Source organism: Triturus cristatus, chromosome 7, assembly GCF_964204655.1.
Source record: "Triturus cristatus chromosome 7, aTriCri1.1, whole genome shotgun sequence".
In the NCBI taxonomy this organism is placed as follows: domain Eukaryota; kingdom Metazoa; phylum Chordata; class Amphibia; order Caudata; family Salamandridae; genus Triturus; species Triturus cristatus.
The window spans coordinates 1,201,071,283-1,201,090,908 of NC_140590.1; the positions used below are offsets into that span (position 1 = coordinate 1,201,071,283).

At 44.2% G+C, this 19,626-nt stretch overlaps 1 protein-coding gene across 1 annotated transcript in view; it reads left to right on the plus strand.

The window, feature by feature from the left end:
* LOC146811598 (integrin alpha-M-like) overlaps nucleotides 1–19,626 on the plus strand; it is a 500,127-nt gene that overhangs the window by 54,717 nt on the left and 425,784 nt on the right. The window contains exon 2 of the mRNA XM_085618578.1: nucleotides 4,869–4,983. Coding sequence (XP_085474704.1) covers nucleotides 4,869–4,983 — 115 coding nt within the window. The remainder of the gene's footprint in view (nucleotides 1–4,868; nucleotides 4,984–19,626) is intronic.

The window sequence follows — 19,626 nt, forward strand, 5'->3', positions numbered from 1 at the left end:
AAATATATTTGTGCGTCAAATATCTTTTCAGCAAAAGATGGAAGAAAGATGCTTAAAGACTTATGTATTTTATATAGAGCAAAATGTACATCCTTGGGCCGTTATGGGGCTAGGCGTCTGGGGTTACCCTAAGATAGAAAAACTACAGCTTTCAGAAAACGCCAACGTAAGAAAGTATCGTTCAGTTCCACAAAGTGTTTCTACCTATGTTCGTCATAAGGAGCTGGGCCTTCCTTTCCTTGAAGACCTAATTAGAATACAGGTAGTGAAAATGTATTATCCCTTGGTGATAATAATACGTTTAAACAATTGAGTTAACTCCCAATCACAACCCAAATTTTGAGCCCATGTGTTAGAACGTCACAACTTCAAAAGACCATAACAATCACTGTATTTCAAAAATATTTGTGTAATATTTATTAAAAACACATTGCGAATGCAATTAAAAATAGACATACAACTGTCTAATGTCTTAAAACAGAAAACATGTAACACAAGCTTCACATATAATTGATAGTAACCTCCTCTATTGAGACACTTAGCTGTAACAAACAGATAACAGAGAGACAACAGAAGACAATATTTTTTGTCATTAATTAACTCATCCGTTCTGTCAAAGATCTTTTCTCAATAGTTCATCCTAAGCTTTTTGTATAATTCTATTCATAGAATTATACAAAAAGCTTAGAATGAACTATATTGTATACTTTAATAACTCCGCCTCCGTACATGGAGTTGCGAAGGCAGAAATTAAACACGTCAGTGAATTTGTTGAAGGATGAAAGATTTTACAGGCAGTGTGGAAAGTCCAGTGTTATGAATCCTGAATTTTTATTAAGTATCAAAGGCATACAATTTTATTATCTGGAACCTGTGCACAATCCTCAACATTCATCGTTTCATGTCCTTCCCTATGGAAAATGACTGGTCTTCCACATTCGCTGGGTGCCTGTGTAATGGTGTTAGTGAACAATGCACATTATCCTTTTTTGTCGATTCTATACCCTGGACACAACCAGGTCCGGACTGGCCGTAGCGGGCACTGGGGATTTCTCCGGTGGGCCAGAGGGGTGGGGGACGGTTTTGTTCCCGTGGAGGTTGGTTTTGTCACTGGGGGCCGGTATTATATTTATATTTATAGGCAATATCGGCCCCCTGTAACAAAAGCGGGAGCGGTGCTCCTTGCTGGAACACCCCACCCCTGCTCCCAGGGCCGGTGAAGCAGCAATCTGCCAGGGATGGTTGCAGTTTCCTGTCTGGCCCTAGACACAACTCCTAAAGGGCTATTGTGACAGTTTAAATTAAGGCAAAGCAGACAAGCTCTGCTTTTCTTAAAATTGCACTCCCATGAAATCTGTTTAGCTGTATCCAAATTTACATTGATACTCAAGAATTTGAGTAAGTAACTGATTAAATGGAGTTTTTATGTTTGTTTATATATCTTTTTGTAATTATATTTCTTAATGGGTCTGTTTGTATTATTGATATTTTATGTACTTCTTTCACTATAGGATGAATTTGATGTATTTATTCATTTTTTCTTTTAATGACATGTTTCTTTTATTGCTCTGCTATTATGCTTTTATGTCTGAAACTGAATAACATTTTTGAATAAAATCGAAAATACGTCCAGCGGGCAAGCACCACGAGGGTCATTCAGACATCCAAGATGTGGTGTCAATGTTGCATTCATCCATGGAAGGCCTCAAAGAATCCTAGTGGATTGCATATGTTTATTAAAGTGTCTGGAAGTCCAGATAGCTTAAGAAATTGAGATAAAAAAGGGAGTCTGCTTCCAAAACCCTTCCCTAGACATATTTTCAATGAGGGACAAAAACAAACAAGCATTGTCAAAGCCATTAGGTCTGGCATTGGCCACCAGCCTTCTTGCAATTCTTGTTTTGTCATGGATGTTGCAAAACTTTTTTGTAACTTTCCTTGTTCATGTGAGGACAAGGCTACAAAAAGCAGGTGCCTCACTGTGCAACATGTCAAAGTCTTACATTTTAAGCACGTAGCGGGTTGGCTGGGCTCAGTAAGACCCTGCTCCCTTGCTTATACTTTCCCTCCAAGGCATAGGGGCCCATCTTTGTTGCAACTATGTCAGCCCCACACAGTAAGTCTATGGGTCACAAACCGTGGTTATTTTGTCTTTAGGAAGTAGTGCGCCACTTTCAGGAGGTAAAGTTCTACCCTACCTAGTTAAGAGCAGGACAAAGAAGGAGAAGAGGATGTAGTCTTAGTACGGTTGCCCTGACATTTTAATTGTCTTTCTTTTTAGGTGCAGAATATGCCAACACTTTTTGTTTCACCCAAAAGAATGTATACAATATAGTTGGCTTTTGGTCAGGCCCCTTCAACCATTAGCTTCTTTGGATCACAACCCTTCAGCCACAGGCATGAGACACTGCCAGTCCAACCTTGGATCGGCCCACAGGAGTATTTTAGTCTCACTGTTTTTAGGTTGAGCCCGGGCAGCGCATGTGCTGCTGCGAGGCATGCAGTAGTGGAGCATTGCTTTGAAGCCCCGCCCACTCTCCGCCCATATTTTTAATTGGCTTGTGTCATTGTCCTTCGTAAACCCTGGCTTCCGAGTCGTTACTAGGCTTGTTAGTCCCTTCTTGGTACCACCTTGTCTGCATTTGTTACCTCGCATAACGACTGGACCTTTTACTGGTGTTGTTACATGGTCTGCTTTATAAGTCGGTGAGCACTATTTTCTTTAATGCTCTTCTATTTCACCCACGACATTGCAGCACCCGCCCGCTTATATTTTAATATTAATGTATTCATTCAAATTATAGCGTGGTCTGCTTTAGCTATGGCGGCCATGCTTATTTAATTATTTAATATACGGCGCGGTCTTTCACTTTAGAGTCTGCGCTTATTTAATGATTTAATATACGAACGGTTCGCTTTCAGTTTAGCGGCCGCGCTTATTTAATTATTTAATTACCAGCGCAGGCCGCTTTTACTTTAGCGGCCGGCCGCACTACAGAAGCTTTTGAAAGTCATTATTTTTTATCACTTTGGGTGAAAGCACCATACACGCTTTCACTTTAATGTTGGCCGCACCCCTTTGTTTAGACGCTGCTCACTGTAACCTGAATATGCGAGTAGCATCTGAAAAAGGGGCGCGTCCACCATGAAAGGGCTCTCGCATTTGCGAGAGTTTGAGCTCTTGGCATTAAAATAACAATGCCTTTTACATATGTGTTGCTTTTAAAAACACAGAAATAAAAGGCATTGACATTTACAATGCCAATAGCTTAAACGCTCGCAAATGCGAGACCTATTGCATTGAAAATGCTTGTTCTATTGTCTGTGTGGGAGTTTCATTTTGCTGTCATTGGGATGCAAAAGGAATGTATGGACAATCTTCACAATTTTAATCACAGTCAACTACCTACATAACATAAACATTTATATTCATAAAATAATCCTTCTTTTCGTCTCACTATAGTATGTATATTTCAGATGCTTTTGTCAGTGCTTGCATGTGAACTTGATCCTAGGATGGCCAGGCCATGACAATTTTTTAGGTCAGGACTGCCTGATGTCAAGATGGCCAACATCTCGCAAGATTAGAAACAAAAGGCTCAGTCTTGCAAGACGTTGGGCATGCATCATGGGGTCAGGCTGTCTCATGTCCAGCATGGTTTGCACAGTCCGTGGCTTCTTTCCATCCCGCAGTCAGGGATCTGATGTCCTTCAGCATACCTGGCAGCAGGATGAAAAGGAGTCGCTGCTCTTGTTCTGTGGGCCTGCAGATGGCCCAATCTCCAGCAGGGCCATGCATTCCTGATGGGTCCTGTTCCTCCAGCTGCCAGTCCGCTGCTTCTCTTCAGCATGACTGGTGGTAGAATGAAATGTAGCAGCTGCTGCCGTACAATATGCCCATTGGCTCCTTCTCATTCTGCTTCTGGCCCACGGCCAGAAGTCATTGGCTTAGGAGATAGAGTTTGCTTATAACTCAAAATGTAAGTTAGACCTGTTAGCTGTGCTAATGTACTTTTCTAATTTCCTTGCATTATTTATAATTTATTGATGTATATGCTTGGGTGATTTGTATCACTCTAAGCACGTCTCATCACCAGAGTAACAGATGGAGTCAATAGACGGGTGAAATATATCTCCCTTTTCCCCTGGAATAGCTGGGCGCCCCAGGCCAATGCTACTATACTATTGCAGCTTGACTGCGGCAGTGCCCTACACTTTAGCCTCCCAGATAACCAAATTGCCAGAATTCAGATTGCAAAACCTGGCAGTTGGTTTGGTGACTGGCCTCAGGAAGTTTGTCAATATGTCGGCAGCATGCGGCACCCTCCACCGGCTGCTGATCAAGAGCAGAAATCAGATCCAGGCTCTCTGTATTGTACATCAAGCCCTCCGCAACGTCACTCCCAGATGCCCCCACATCCCGACCAGAATACTCACATCAGATTTTGTGCTTTTCCTGCAGACCCCTCAGTGATTAAAGGGGGTTCTTTCAGTTTTCTGCCCCACATTGTGGAACAACCTGCCCTTGAGCTTCTGTTAGGGAAAGATTTAAAAAATACCTGTTTTCCTAATTTTCCATTTCTTACTTTCCTTTGTCCTATAAATTTATACTCCACCTGTACTAGTGACAAGATGCTCCTGGGCATAAGCTGTGCTTTTCAAAAAAATCAATACCAAAAAATAAATTAAATTAATATAAACATTAGCATGAAATGTGCACCAAAATGTTGATACAAGATTAAAAGTTAGAAATGTCTGCCAAATTAGAAAAAAATCTTCTGAGGGACCAAATCTCTAAAACATGTAAACATAATTTGCACAAGACTTTTCAACATGTTTCGCCTCATAGAAATTTATTTTTGCCACAGCTCTAGTGCCATGCCATAGTTTTAACGTGGACATAAAGCATCCGACCACCTTCGAAGATCCCGCCGAGGGATTTGGACAGAGCGTTGTGCAGTTCAGAACAGACAGAGACAACTTGTAAGTAACTTGATTAATATTAATGCACATAATTGATTAGTATCATTAAAAATCAGCATTTAAAAACAATGAAATTGGTTATTTAATGGTAGCATTAGCCAAATCAATGTCCATTGCTATTGATGTCAACTGCTTCACCATCTCACATAGGGGCCTAGTCATAAACGCAATTTGGAGTATGTAAAGTAATGTTCCTTTAGCACTCTTTTATGTACTCTTACATGCCTTTGTAAATTGGACAGATGACATATGAAATGGGAATATTCATGGGTTATTCATATATAATGAGTGCATGTAGAAAGGACTGCTGCACTCTTTGCACCTTTACTAATAGGGAGCTGGATGTTTTGTGGCTGATTAACAAAGACATGTAAAAGAGTACTCCCATAGGACTACTTCTTGCACCCATACATGCTTTTGCTAATCGGCCCCATATTCTAATCTGCTCCTGTGAAGATCCGGCTTTGGATGTATGACTTTTGATGGACTAAAGCGGTTCTTTTTCTGGTTTTTTTTTGTTCCAAAACACTGTTTGTTCTAAAAAGAGTTAAATGTCTTAGACTATATTAGAAAGTCATCAGGTCAAAATGAAAACACATCAACGGGACTGTAGCCAAATGACAAAGTTTACAAAAGGAGCAAAAGCCCTATATCTCTTAGAACCCAATGTCAGCATCCCCTTCGATTCACCAAAGCTTGATTTAAAATACTTTTGTAGACGGTTCATAAATACCAAAGATACTATTTTTATTTGAAAAGTCTGTTTCTCAAATATTACTAAACAGTAAAAGTGTATTAAAACATCTTACTTTCTTCCTTGTCTTCTTTCTAATTATTAAATTAAATACTGTATTTTATTGCACGTTTTGTGTAATTTTTTTTGACATTCGAAAACATTTTGGCCACATTAAAAAGTTTGATAGAAAAATTGGAACAGATACCTTTAAAATCAATGTATGTCCAGATGAAGAAATACACTAACCACAGCTACTGTCAAGGGAAATAATTAACTTTGGGCCATATGTATGAAGGCATTTTTGCGATCGCAAACGCCTAAATTCGCAGAATTTCGACATTTGCGATCGCAAAACAGCAGTGTCATATGTATGACACAAACCACCCCTCGCAAAATAAGGAATCGCAAATTTTGCAATTCCCTATTTTGCGATTGCATTTAAGGAATCACAAATTGCGATTTCTTAAATGCAATGTAAAAAGCACAGAAAAAGTGCAATTTGAACATAAGGAATCGCAAATTACCACCAACTTCAAGTTGGTGGTAAATTGCGATTTCTTTGAAAAATGCACTTTTGTGCCATGTGACTCACATTCATGCCCTTAGGGCACGTATGTGCGCCACATCTGCATCCAAGCTCATTTCAGGGGTGCAACAGGGTGTCCTTTTGACACCCTGGCACCCTTGAAATTGCATTCACAATTTGCGATGCTCTAATTGGGAATCGCAAATTGAGAGTGTCTTCCCATTCATCCCTATGGGCCTCTAGGCCCATAGGAATGAATGGGGAGGTATTCCTTAATTGCGAATCGCAATTTGCGATTCGCAATTAAGGAATATGTAGGATTCGCAACATTTATTGCAAATCCTACATACATAGGGTTTTGCGATTCACAAATAGCGATTCGCAAAAAAACGCTATTTGAGAATCGCAAATGGGCATTTTCATACATATGGCCCTTTGTTTTTCATATGCTTGACACACTAAAGTTAGACAGACTCACATCATTACTCAAGGGTAATAAACACTCATGGGCGAAATAACGACTAGTGCAATTCTCTCATACAAATCAAAACTATTCTAGCTACTAAAAGAGATATGAACTTAGGCATAGATCCATAGGGTCCACTTCACAAAGCCTTTTCCAGGCATAAGTGTAATTCATGCTTACAAGGACTTCTATTCTTGCACCAGAATTCTACAAGCGTAATTGATGCAAAAAAGTGGGATGTTCAACGATGTTCAAAACTGTAATATCAAATGGAATGTGTTGAAAGGGAAAATATTCTTTAAAAAATGCTTTCCATCAGGAAGATTTCTACAAATATGCAGACTTTGCAAAATTCGAGGATTCAGTCACTTGAGTTCATACCAATAACGTGCTGAATATTATAAAACAAATGTGGGAAGTTGGCCTGGTATATGCTGTTCACTAGTCAAAGTGGACACCTTGCACCAGTACAATTCGACTCTTATGGTAGTAGGTTTAAGACAACCTTTCAAGAAAGCTATCCAAGTGGTAGCTGTGGAGAGCAGCCTTCAGGTTAAGTCTTTAGAGGAATGTAAAGCAGCTTGTTTTACCTTATAATCTCTTGAATCACTAAATGAAAGGACACCACACAGGTATATATATCAAATATATATGTATTTATTACTAACAACTCTCTGCTAATCTCTTTATGAGATTAGAAGTCAGGAACATATGCACAAATCAACATTTCACAATAAGTTAAGCACACATATGGCTGGGGCCCAAGGGGCGTACCAGACCATATACTAAAAAAGAGACTTAAGAATAACGACTTGCGAGGGGACAAGGCCTAGGGCATTCAGAAGCGCTGGGGCCTCACGAAACCACCCAAGGCAGGTAAGTAAAGGACCCACGGGAGACGCATGCAGTGTGAGAACACAGCAGCGAATCCCTGTTGACTTCAATGGAGCAAGTCGCGATTGGAAATTTAGAGTTTAAGGGTACTTCGGGAGAGTCTACAAGCAAGTCACTTACCGGGTAAGTAGTTCTAGAGCCAACACCCACAGGAGCACCGTAGTGCTGGAGTTACCTCACCCAGGGAACCTGGGTGCATAGGCGTCTTTTGGTGTCGGGTCACGGCGTCGTTTTCAATGGGAGCCAAAGAAGACTTGCTGCTTGTGAAGACAGGAGAAGTGTCTGGTGGAACCCAAGGCTGGATTCAGAAGAAGGAAGACCTGAAAGCAGAGGGAACAGTGTTCAAAGTCACTTAGCAGTGACCCGGGGCAAGGAAGATGGATGCCTACAGGCGTCGGGTGATTTCAGGTGATCCACGGGTGTCTTGACTCTTCAACCACGAGGTCCAGGAGGCATTGATGATGACCAGGAGCTGGATTCGGCATGCACCACAAAGTTTGCAGCTTACTGTGGTGTCGGTGACCAGATTGGAGCCAACAAGCCTTGGTAACAGCAAGTCTCGTGGAAAGGATAAAAAGTCAGCGGTGCAGACCAGCAAGGTCCGAGGGACTCACCCAGCAAAGGTACGTCAGGGCAGGCCTGGAGAAACCAGGGGAGCCCTTTGGAACAGTAGAAAGGTCTTCAGGGGACCCACAAGCCAACCGGCAAGAGATCGCGAAGATGCCTCGGGAGGATTCACTCAGCAGGGGCCCACGGTCACTCGGGACGGGGTAGGCCTCTGATCTTTGGAGTGAATCCTGCTGGAGGCTTGGACCACACGTGGTTTAATGCACACATTTGTAGAACACTGTGAAGGGGTTTCACTCGAAAATAGTGCACGGTACCCAGGTATTGCGGTTCCTCATCACTCGTGGGGTCCACAGGCCTCAGCGTCACTGGGGACTCACAATGGCCTTGGAGAAGTCAGAAAATCCTCTCCCTGGGTTGCAGGGACTTCGGACTCTGGCGGGAGCGGGAAAGTTTGTGGCTGTTGATTGCAAGATTGGGTGCCTTCCAAGCAGGGGAGTCACTCCTTGACTCCAAGGGAGATTCTTCCATCTTCCAGAGGTAGTGGAACATCGAAGGTCCAGGATTCTTCTTCAGAGCGTCGTCCAGGGATATCTAGTTTGCAATGGCAAGGGTTCCCTAACTTATACTGAAAGGAAGGGAGGGACTAGCTCTATGACCCCACCTATGGGAGGGTCAGGGGAGTGGGTGGCTACACCCACTTCCCTTTGTCCAGTTTCACGCCAGAGCAGGGACAGGTAGCCCCTGAGCCAGTTTGAACTGGTGTATGCACAGAGGAGCCTACTGCTCCCCCAGTGCAGGACTTCAAAGCACTCTAGGAGTGCACCCACCCAGCCCCAATACACTAAACCCTGTCTGGGAGGTGGTCACACCTCCCTGTGACAGGATGCCTATTGTTGGGCCTCCTCCACTGCGAGTTTCGGTCATCAGCAGGAGGGCAGCCCAGTGTCTGTGACTGGTGGCATCCATTTTGTGATGCCAGGGCTCTTCAGGATTCTACCGTGTTTCCACAGTAGTTACATGTCTATCCCTCTAGAAGGGTGGGATCATTCTCCCACACCAGTTACTGGTGTGGGGGTATGGTTCCAAAGCGTTTGACACCAAACACAACATGTTTTAATGCAGCCATTCCAAAGTTAGCATTTACCGCGAGGTTATAATGCACTTAAGAGTATATGGTTTGACCGCATTCACAAACAGCCCCAGAGAATGGACTCTGAGAGCTGCAGAGGGGCACTGCTCGGGCAGAGGCACCCCCTCACATGGAAACTAAGCACCCTGCCCTCAGGATTGATAGGGCCTGCCTTAGGGGTGACTGATAGGTTCAAATGTGTGTGCAGGGAGAGATATAGTGAACCTATATCTCAGTGAGGAGTGCTAACACTACCTCACCCAGGCTGCAGTAGCAGGTCTGTGGTGTCAGATTTAGTCTGCTTCCCAGGGGTGGCATAATACATGCTTCAGTCCCTGGTAGGCCTGTGAAGTACCTATGCCCTTGGTACCTAAGGTACCATATACTAGGGACTCATAAGGCACCACAGTATCCAATCACTAGTGCACCTAATATGCACTCCATGTTGTTTAGAGAGAACAGAGAGGCTGGGGCCCTGATTAGCAGGGTCCCAGCCAGACTATAGCCAGAAACTAGTGTAAACATCAGAAATAAAGTGGGGGCAACATAAGAGGCAGATCCTACTCTCCTACAACAAACATTTTAAGTATTAGTCATGCTGAGTGAACTAGGGAAGCATTGATGATTTCACAGCTCCAGTGTTTACTGAAACAGTACCTAGGGGCCTTGTTCTAAATACAGTTTTTTTACATGTACTGACTCTGTCCAAACTACTTCTTACCCTTTAATTTGTTTAGTGGGTATAACTGGCCCTGCACAGTGTTCTGACCTTTTTCCCAAATGCAGAGACCTTAGACTTCTCAAATTTGATTCATATGTAAATGGTGTAGATAATGTCAAGACGTCATTCAGATTGAAAACAAAAAACAGAAAAACAGAAGTAAAGCCTTCGCCGCCTGTGCTCAGAGGGTGAAGAGCAGTAACCACATCAACATCAGAGCAGCACCAACCCATCTACATTTACGAAGGGAGCTGAAGACCAATCTCTTCAGAAAACACTTAGGGGCGGATTACAATGTCGACCGGAAGGGCTCCGACCGTCGGTCAGAACCCTCCTGCCTGTCTTGCAATCACTGGTTCAGATTCCCTTCCGAGGGAGCCATTTCGATAGGCTCGGACGGTAGGGAATTCAAACCAGTCTTCCGAATGGCTTACAACGGGCTCGGAAAGCTCGTCCGCTATTTGGAAGGCCCACAGTAATCCCCCAGCTGGCTCTTTCCGGCTGAGGGATTATGATGGCATGTTTCCCACTGCCATTTTGTGTCGGCCTTTCTGGCACAAAAAGGCAGTGGGAAACAGTTTTGGGGCCCCAAGCAGGGCCCCCTTGGGTGCAAGACCGCCACCTTAGCATTTTGCTATGAGAGCATGTATTCTGTTCGGAATGCATGTTCCAATAGCATAAAAATAGGATTGCGACCAAACAGGGTTCGTTGGCATCCTAATTCCTGGAATGGAACCGATGACTGGAGGTCGTTCAGTTCCATTTCCAGAACGATGCCAGTCGGACTCGGGTCCGTCTGGAATCGTAATCGGTCCCCTAATTTCCACAGGACAAATTCTCACATGCAACCTACTGACAATAAAGTTTGGCCACCCATGCCCATTAACATACCAAACAAACTAAATAGTAAGCTATTTCAGAACATGCACATCATACAAACGCCTACAAAATTAAACATTGGATTTATATTGCAAAAAAAAAAAATCTGATTTTAAACATCTATAACCATTAACAACCAAGAACCAAACCATAAAGGGAGGGGGCAATGCCGCGAGGGATAATCTGAGCTTCTTAAGGTGTTAATAGAATCCTCATTTTCTTAATGCTAATGCTTGGAAAATTGGCACTTTTTTTTTTTTTTTTTTTTAAACCTTTATTGACATTTCAACCAAAGACAAGTATGGGCCTACAACCCCCGGTGCCGGCCGCTAAGCAGTTAGAGTAACAGCAAGCAAATTTTGAGCACATGCAGCACCTCGGGGAACAGATTCTCCATGCTAGTATACTCTTGTCCACTGAACAGCCCAAGTGGGTAACGAGGATATAAAAGGTTTTCATTTTATAATAAAGGATAGAAGGATCAGGTGCCAAACAAGTTCCCAGCAGCGAAAAATGGCAGGCAGAATAGTGAACGTCAACAATAAACAGCAATCTATCAAGTCAATGGCGCTGAAACAGGAGGTTCAGGATGTGGAGGAATATCACGAGCCGTTTGCGCCTGCAGTCCCCTGCCCTAAGATCCAGAAAACACCACGGAAATTGAGGCACAGATAAAAAAGCAGTGATTGACAACGTAGGAAACCTACCGTACTGACCCCAGAAAAGAAAGACAAAGAAGAATAAGAGAAGAAAAAGGAGGCCATAGAAACAAAGTAAGAACTAAAAAAATCCCCTCCCCCCAGCCCCCCACCCTGCACCTCTGCAGATGACTACGGCCCCCCCCCCCCAGCAGTGTGCCTGTCGCCCCAGAACCAGACCCGAAATATAGAAGAAACAGAGAAAAAGGAGAAAGAAAGGAAACCCCACCTGACGGGGAAAGGGAGAGAGTATTAATAAACTGGAGGAGGGCCTTCAAACATGCCCCCGGCTTCTCCCTCCCGCACAATATATTCCTCCCCAAAGCAAACAGTAAACAACAAGAAATCGACCATGTCAAAGAGAAATGGGGAGCATTATTCACCCACTACACTATTAGTTATGCCGTGAGAGCACGCAACCCCCGAGCCCGCCCGCCTATTAAATGACAACCTCTGAAGGATCAGCCTTATCCTTGGCCACTCTTTGCGAATCCACCAATGCATACCCATCGACCCATTGTCATGTCCAGTGTTACGAGGAAGAGAAGCGTCCAAAAAAGACCAGGAAGCGACACACACATGTAGGGTGGACGTCTCTGAATACCAACACAGTCATCAGCATGGAGGATCATCTTTCCCAGTACTGCCCCAGGACATGCGCCGCACACAAGGTCCAAAAAGGAGGAATCAGCCAGAGCAGGCGATCGTTGCGTGAATATTGCCTGGGTCGCCGGAGGCCGCGCGTGGGACAAAGTCACACCCTTCTGCTCAAATCTAAAACCTCCGGAACAGACCAAACCCGCGGCCAGCCGACCACACGCTGCCACATAGTCCGAAGTTTCCAGCTTTCCCTTATTCACGGAGGCGGCCACGACACTTTCCTCCTGTGTGAAGTGAAACAAATCCTTGTGCACCTGGGGACAGGCAGATCGCAACTGTTCTGACGCTGACGCAATACCATCAAGCTTTCTCCCCAATACCCGGGCGCCGTGAACCAGGGTGGAATGGAGGGCACCGAGAGCTTCGAGAAGGTCACCGTACCCCAGCACAGCCCCCTGCGCCCGCTCCGCTACGCTCCTCTTAGCCACACACTCCCAATCTTGCTGAGACCCAGTGTAGAGGATGATAGACTCCATCCTATCAAGATGGCCGCAGGGTAGTTCCACCCCAGATTGGGACCGGGACTCAGGCACAAGCGCATCAAGTTCCATGTCACCGTAAACAGGGTTCCGGGGGCAGGCAAAATATGCATCCAGTGGGGGGTCACAGGTAACAATCATCCTCCCCCTGGACAAGTGCCCGCGAAAAACCGGGAGCAGCCCGCGTAAATCGGGACGAGTTACAGGCCGCGTCCGAGCAGTTCACTGGCGAGGGCTCAGGCAATCACCGAAGAATCCTGGAATCGCCACCCCGGGCATGCACTCGTTCCGCTACGCTCAGTGGTAGGAACGACCACAGCGAAATTCAGGCCAATATTCGCGCCGCTCCGGTACTCCGACTCCACCCAGTCACCAATGGCCGCTGTTGTTGAACTGCCGCCCGGCCAAGTTGTCCACCCGAGGTCCCGGTTCCAGGGTTGCACAGGCCGCAAACTTCAAATGTACATTTCTCCAGCGGTATCGCCGCCAGAAACTTCAGAATCACACGAGCGGTTGCCGCTCTCAACCACCAACACGGGCATGTAGCGCAGGCTAAGGATCTCATGCAGGATATCTGTGCGGGATGTGGAGGTTCACGGAGCTGGGAGCCTACGCTGCCGTCCCGGTCGCCATCTTGGATCCTCCTCCGAAAATTGGCACTTTATAGCAAGATCACAATCTCACTTTATCTGCAAGCCCTTGCACAATTTGCAGTGAAATGTGTGCAATCGGCTTAAAACAGAGTGTGGTGAAGGTGAATACCGTCGATTAATCAACCATCGGACATTACACCGACCAATCACATGCCTTAGATGCCAGAGTACCTCTGACATAATGTGCCCTAAACACCTTTAAAAATATGTGCATCACTCACAAAGCAGCAAACAAACCAAGAAATTGTTGTTGCTGACACCTAATGAAACACAACCAAACGAAGGTGCGCCGAGGTACAAATAGGGAAAACGCCCCCTCTTTGTAACATGGCCCATGATGTCTGCTAATGCATTCTCTCTTCCTTCTGCTAAAAGGAACAATATCTGGTGGATATGAGATAGGCTGTATTGTTTTGCATACTCCTAACATTGTTTTTTAAATTATTTTCATAAGGATTTCATTTGCATACAGTAGGTTCGAGATAGTTTGTATTTAGCTGTAATCTTTTAGTCTGCAGTTGCTTTTTCTGGGAGAGGATGATAAGCGTGTTTCAAAGGTTTAGGGACTATGGTGGTAGGGATATGGTTAAGAAGTTCTTACTGTAGTTTTGCAGATACAATATCAATGAACGATGGAAAGTTATTGCAAATCTTTAATATTTCTTTCAGTTTTGAAGATTACGCTCTATATAGCCATGATCTTGGAGGTGCATGTAATTTAACCCCCACTGACCGAATATTTACCAACACTGGATGCATGGATGTTCCCTGTTTGCCTTAAAGTGCTGTATAAATCATTAAATGATCTAAGATTTATTTATGATCTGAGCTCAAACCCATACTTGAGGTGAAAACACCTATAAACAAAGGTGACATGACTGTCTGTGTCAGTTATCTTGAGATACAACCATCTCGTTAATAAAAGCCGAAGATCAAAACAAAGGCTTACATTTATTTAGAAAGTGTGTATGTAAATATTAAAGGAGGCATCCAGAGTAGAGAAAAACATGTTCTCTTTGGACACGCCTGCATCTCTAACAATCACCAACATAAGGCCCTTCCAGAATGTTGATTTGTTTGATGATGTCAGTGGGGGTTTGAGATCTATTGTGAGATCATCAACAGGATGGCCCTTTAAGAGTGAAGGGTAAGACAGTATAATGAAAAGGTTACGGCTAAAAGGGCAGGAGACATGTTAAAGTTAAGGGGGCATGGGCTGGTCACTCCTGCATAAAAATAAGTAAATCAAACCGAATGGGATAAAGCATTACCTTAAGGGTGGAAAGAAAAATCTGAGATTCACCTTGGTTTCTACCCCCATCCAACGAGAAAAATGCCAAAAAATGAAAGAATTAGGATCCCAGGTTAATCACTAATCACATTGTGAATGATCTCCAATGATTAATCTCAAAGCGATACATTGGCCATGTGAAAATACAAAGAGCCCTAACAAGAGTTTTCCCACCTTAAATCCTGGAAGCTTTTTTCCAATTCTTACACTTCTGTAGGGAACAGCGATGTCCTACCATCCTTACTTTACGATCATATGTCCTTTTAAAGGAAGGATCCAGGTCCTAACGTGAGGCTTAGGAAGGTTCCCGTTCTAGGGATCCTTGCCTGCTACTCATTGACAAGAATCAGCTCACCTAAAACAGTGAAGGTGTCAGAACCTGTGACTCTCTGAGAACTAGGGTCTTTGTGCCTCTCAGCTACTGTGCTGATTATCGTATAGAGGCTTGATAACCAGTGCTTAATTTGTAAACTAGATTTAATGAGTTGACAGAATTTGGGGAGTTGCCAGAAGCTGAACATCTCCACAGACGTGCAGATATCACATTATTGATAAGCTGTTATGAGCTACTTTTCATCGGTCAAGGGAGTTGTTGCATTGAAACTTCACCTCAAACCCTTCACTGAAGTATATCACTGGTTGTTCAGTCATATTTTGCTCCTCCCACAATTTGGTCTAAGGACATTTTTGTACTCTCAGGTCTGAAAATCCATGCAGCAGACAAAGGGGGTGGCTGTACCACACCTCAGCTGGGAGATGAAGGTACTTTTAGATAAAGCAGTAACTAGTAGCATACTCAATATACTTATGGTCACAAGCTGTAACCTCACTTAGCGCCTTACTTGGAGTGCCCTGTAATTCCTGAGTGACAGGTATCTGGAGTTATCATCCCCATTGAGAACTACCGCTCACCATGTATCTGTGAGCTTTTCACCTAGGTACTTCACCTGCTAAAATCAGTTGAAATGCCTGGGCACAAAAAAAAGGCAAACCATGCAGAAGTTGCTGTGGGATACCCAGCTCCCGCATCTTAATGGGGAATAATTGCACCCCAGGTGAAAATGTTGCCCACAGTATCAGTAATTCCTGAGGGACATGGTATTAATTACTGTGCTGTGCACCAGCCTACTCACAATGGGCATCTTATGCCAATTTGTTTAGGAGACAAAAACGTTCCCAATTGAAATTGTTGTTTCAATATGAGGTACTGGTAGCTTCAAAGGGCACTTTTCATTTCTTTATTTTTTGCTAATCTGTGCCACGTGAAATCCAGTCTTTGTCCAATCCCCAATGAACAAGAATATTAATACCATAGAAACTGGTCAGTTCTTCGGCCTTTACAGTGAAATACAACGTATACCATACAAGGCAATACCCTTGCCACTGAGGGTAACTTCATTATATTTTTAACTCCTCTGTACCATAAAGGAGACAGCCACAGACAAATCTGTCTGGGACCCATTCCAAAAGCTGAAGTTGATACATTGCGCTATCCCGCCAAGTCACCATGACACACATCCTTCCTCATCTCTCACACGTCAGCTTGTGCTTTATTTAATCTCTGGTAAAGGATCATATGATTTTTACAAAACTGTGATGCAAAGCATCCACCCACGAGGGGAAACAAACTTCTCAACAAAAGGTATATTTAGCCAGAGGGTACCGTGGATGACCAAGACAAATTGTAGTGTGGATATGGCCTCTTTAATGAACCACGTGCACAATAACAACATGCAACTATTCCTAGGTGAACCGCCTTACAAACATCCGGCCTCACTATGCATCAAACATCCTAACTCTACCCTACCCTCCCACTCTGAAATGTCCCCCGATCTACATTTGTATCGTAGCCTACCTAAAACTATTAACTACTCAACTGTAACCTTTGCCTTCCTGGCTTCTGCAATTTAAACTTCTTCTCCCCATCTGTTCAAAATAAATCCCCCCACCCCAACACAGCAAAGTTCTTCAAACTCTGAGAAAACCTGACGTCAGACCAGCCGCAAAAGCACAAGCCCCCATACATTTGTACCCTGGATGCACCTCTTCTACAGTGGACAGCCCCAAATTGTGTCTCCTCTCCACATAGTATAGGGGTGAGAAAAACAAACTTGTCCCACTTTGGGCCACCAGCCACAATGCTGCCTCACTCTGAAATGGTGGGCTTAGCTCAAAGCGCCCAATCCTATCCCTACCCGCCGCCCCCAAAACCTACCACCCAATATTTCTCCTTCCCCACAGCTGTACCAAAATAACCCGGGGGGGAGGTGGAGGGGGTGGAGACCTCCTATGTCAGCTCCCTCCCAAGTCCCCATTCTAGCGCAGTGTGGAGAAGAATCATGTACATCCTTTTACTTGCATCAGGAAACAACTCATCTATTCTCTTTGTTTTTAGTTTATTTTTTGTGCGTCTGCTAATGAAAAACGTTTTATGTTGCTAAGGGAAACAGATGACATCTCCTTATCAGGCTCAGTTGGTCTAGTCAGTGAGAATGGCGGTTGTGTTAATTGTTCAGCTTTCATAAGGAGTGTTTTCCTTTTTGACAGCAAAACAGATCATCTCCAACCCCGAAGCAATTTGGGAGAAAGCATCACAAAGTTCAGTGGAGTCTGCCTCTGTCAGGGCCGACATTTTGCTAGAGTTGCTTAATACCAGGGCTGCCTACTGTTTGATTCGACCTCTGTTTTCTTATCTTTCTCCTCCTCCTTTTTTCTCCCTTCTCTTCATTTCGCTCTCTTTCTCTGGTCCAGAGTCTGATGGACCTCCTCTCCCCAGGGCTAGATGTATTAAAGGATTTTGAGAAAATCACTAGCTTTGCAAATCCTAAATCCGTTTTAATAATATACATACTAGGCCTGGGCGAAAATTTCGTTCCGTTTGCGGAAATTGTGATAATTTGACATTTTCGCGTTCCGCGGAGAGCGCGAAAATGTCAAAAATTCCGGTTTCCGCAGCTTGGCGATAATTTGTTTCTTGCTCGCGCTGTAAAATAATACATTCTCGCGCGCGCGCGATCGCCTTACCTGAATCCCTGCGTTCGCCGACAAGTTTTCTTGATCCGGTCGCGTTCTCCATGAGATGTTGTACTGTTTTTAGCCATTTGCGCTGTCTCGCGACAGTTCGCGCCCGCAGTGACGTCATGCGTCGCGCGATCACGTCTTTCTTCTCGCGATCATGCACCGCGAGACAACTCAAAACAAGATGACCGCGCCCGCAAGCAACCACATGGGTAAGTTGGCGACCCGCAACCATGCAGAAAATCTCGCGAACATGCCGGAAAAAAACTTCCGCATCTTTGCGATATTTCCGCTTGTTTGCGATAATTTTAAACATTTTCGCGATAATTTGCGAAAGTTCATTTCGCAAATTCCGCCCACCCCTAATACATACCCCATTGTATGAGTCGGAAAATGAGTTTCGGGACCCATACCGAATCACAGTTTGGAAGGGGTGCTGTCCCTTTCAAATTGCTGCTCAGTATGCAATGCGTCAGTGGTTTGTGACTGCAGCTTCAGTCAAAAACCACTAATCAGTTTCTGAAATCTTATAGGATGTGGTAACTGCTTTGCAAAGAATAGTGGATATGTTGTTAATCGTGGTGGCATCCTCAAGGGTAATTGATAGTGGACTGAGGCACCATTGCCTGCTCTCCCCAATATTTTACAGTCAGAAAAGGAGCACTGGTTCCTTTGAGGAACAGCGGGTGCTTAAGAAAAGAAACATTTTCTTTGAAAATGCAAACACAGGGATGGTGGTCAGCTGTCCCTTGCATACCGCCATCCCTGCATTAGTAGTCAATTGTAGGGCGGATCTCAAATTGGAACCTATCTGATTATTATTCATCATGCAAGCTCTTCTGCAACCCCGTGCGATTAGGGATTTTATGACCCAACTCAATAGTACATAATTCAGTTCATAAAATCAGATACTGGTCATACAAAAGTCTGTGAGCGTGAAATCTTTTTGAGACATCTGGTCTCAAGTCCCCGAAAAAATAGGTGATGCTAGCCACCTCAAACCACTTGCACAGATATGGCACTGGTGATGCCGTTGTAACTTACTGGTAATCATTACGACTCTACTTCATCACTGGTGTAGGACTTGGCCCTTTTTGGCTAAAGTCCCTAAACTTTTTGCTTTGCCCCTAGACCTTTTTTCTGACATGGTGCTGCCAACTTAGATGCTTTGGACACTTTGCCACTGCTAAACAGTGTCAAAGTGCAAGTGCTCCCTGTATAAAGTATAATGGTAATTGGTTGTCCATGATTGGTATGTTTGCCTTACTAGTAAAGACCCTAGTAAAGTGCACTATGTGTGCCAGGGCTGGTAATGCAAATGCTACAAGTGGGCCTGCAGCACTATTTGTGCTACACACACAAGTAGCCTGAAAAAGGGAACTCAGGCCTGCCATTGCAGGGCCTGAACGCAGTTTGTTCAACTGCCATGTTGTTCTGTCAAGTGCACTCACTTGCCAGACCTTACCCTTCCCTTTCTAGGCACATCAGACACCCTTATGGTAGGTCTAGGGTCCCCCCTGGACAGGGTGTAGTGCATGTGAAAGGTAGGACATGTACTAAGGTGTGTGTCATGTCCTGACAGTGAAATTATCTCCATTTCCTATTTCACTGTTGAAAGGCCATCTTGCCCATATGACAGAATGGGAAGGCTGTGTAATATGTTTTCCAGCCTATCGTCCCAAAGGCTTAAGATGGAAAGGTGAAGTTTAGTATGCCTGTACTCACAATGTAATAACTCATCTTTTTATGAAGGTGGTTTTTGCATTGTGTGTTCAGAAGCCACACTTTTAGAAGTGGCTGAGTTTTTGTGCTCTAACATTTCTATGTGTCTCTGCCTGGCTGTGGATTGACTGTCTGGATTTAAAAGCGATAGGATCTGGGGAATGTCTTGACCCAGGGTAGGAGGTGAAACAGCAACAGTCT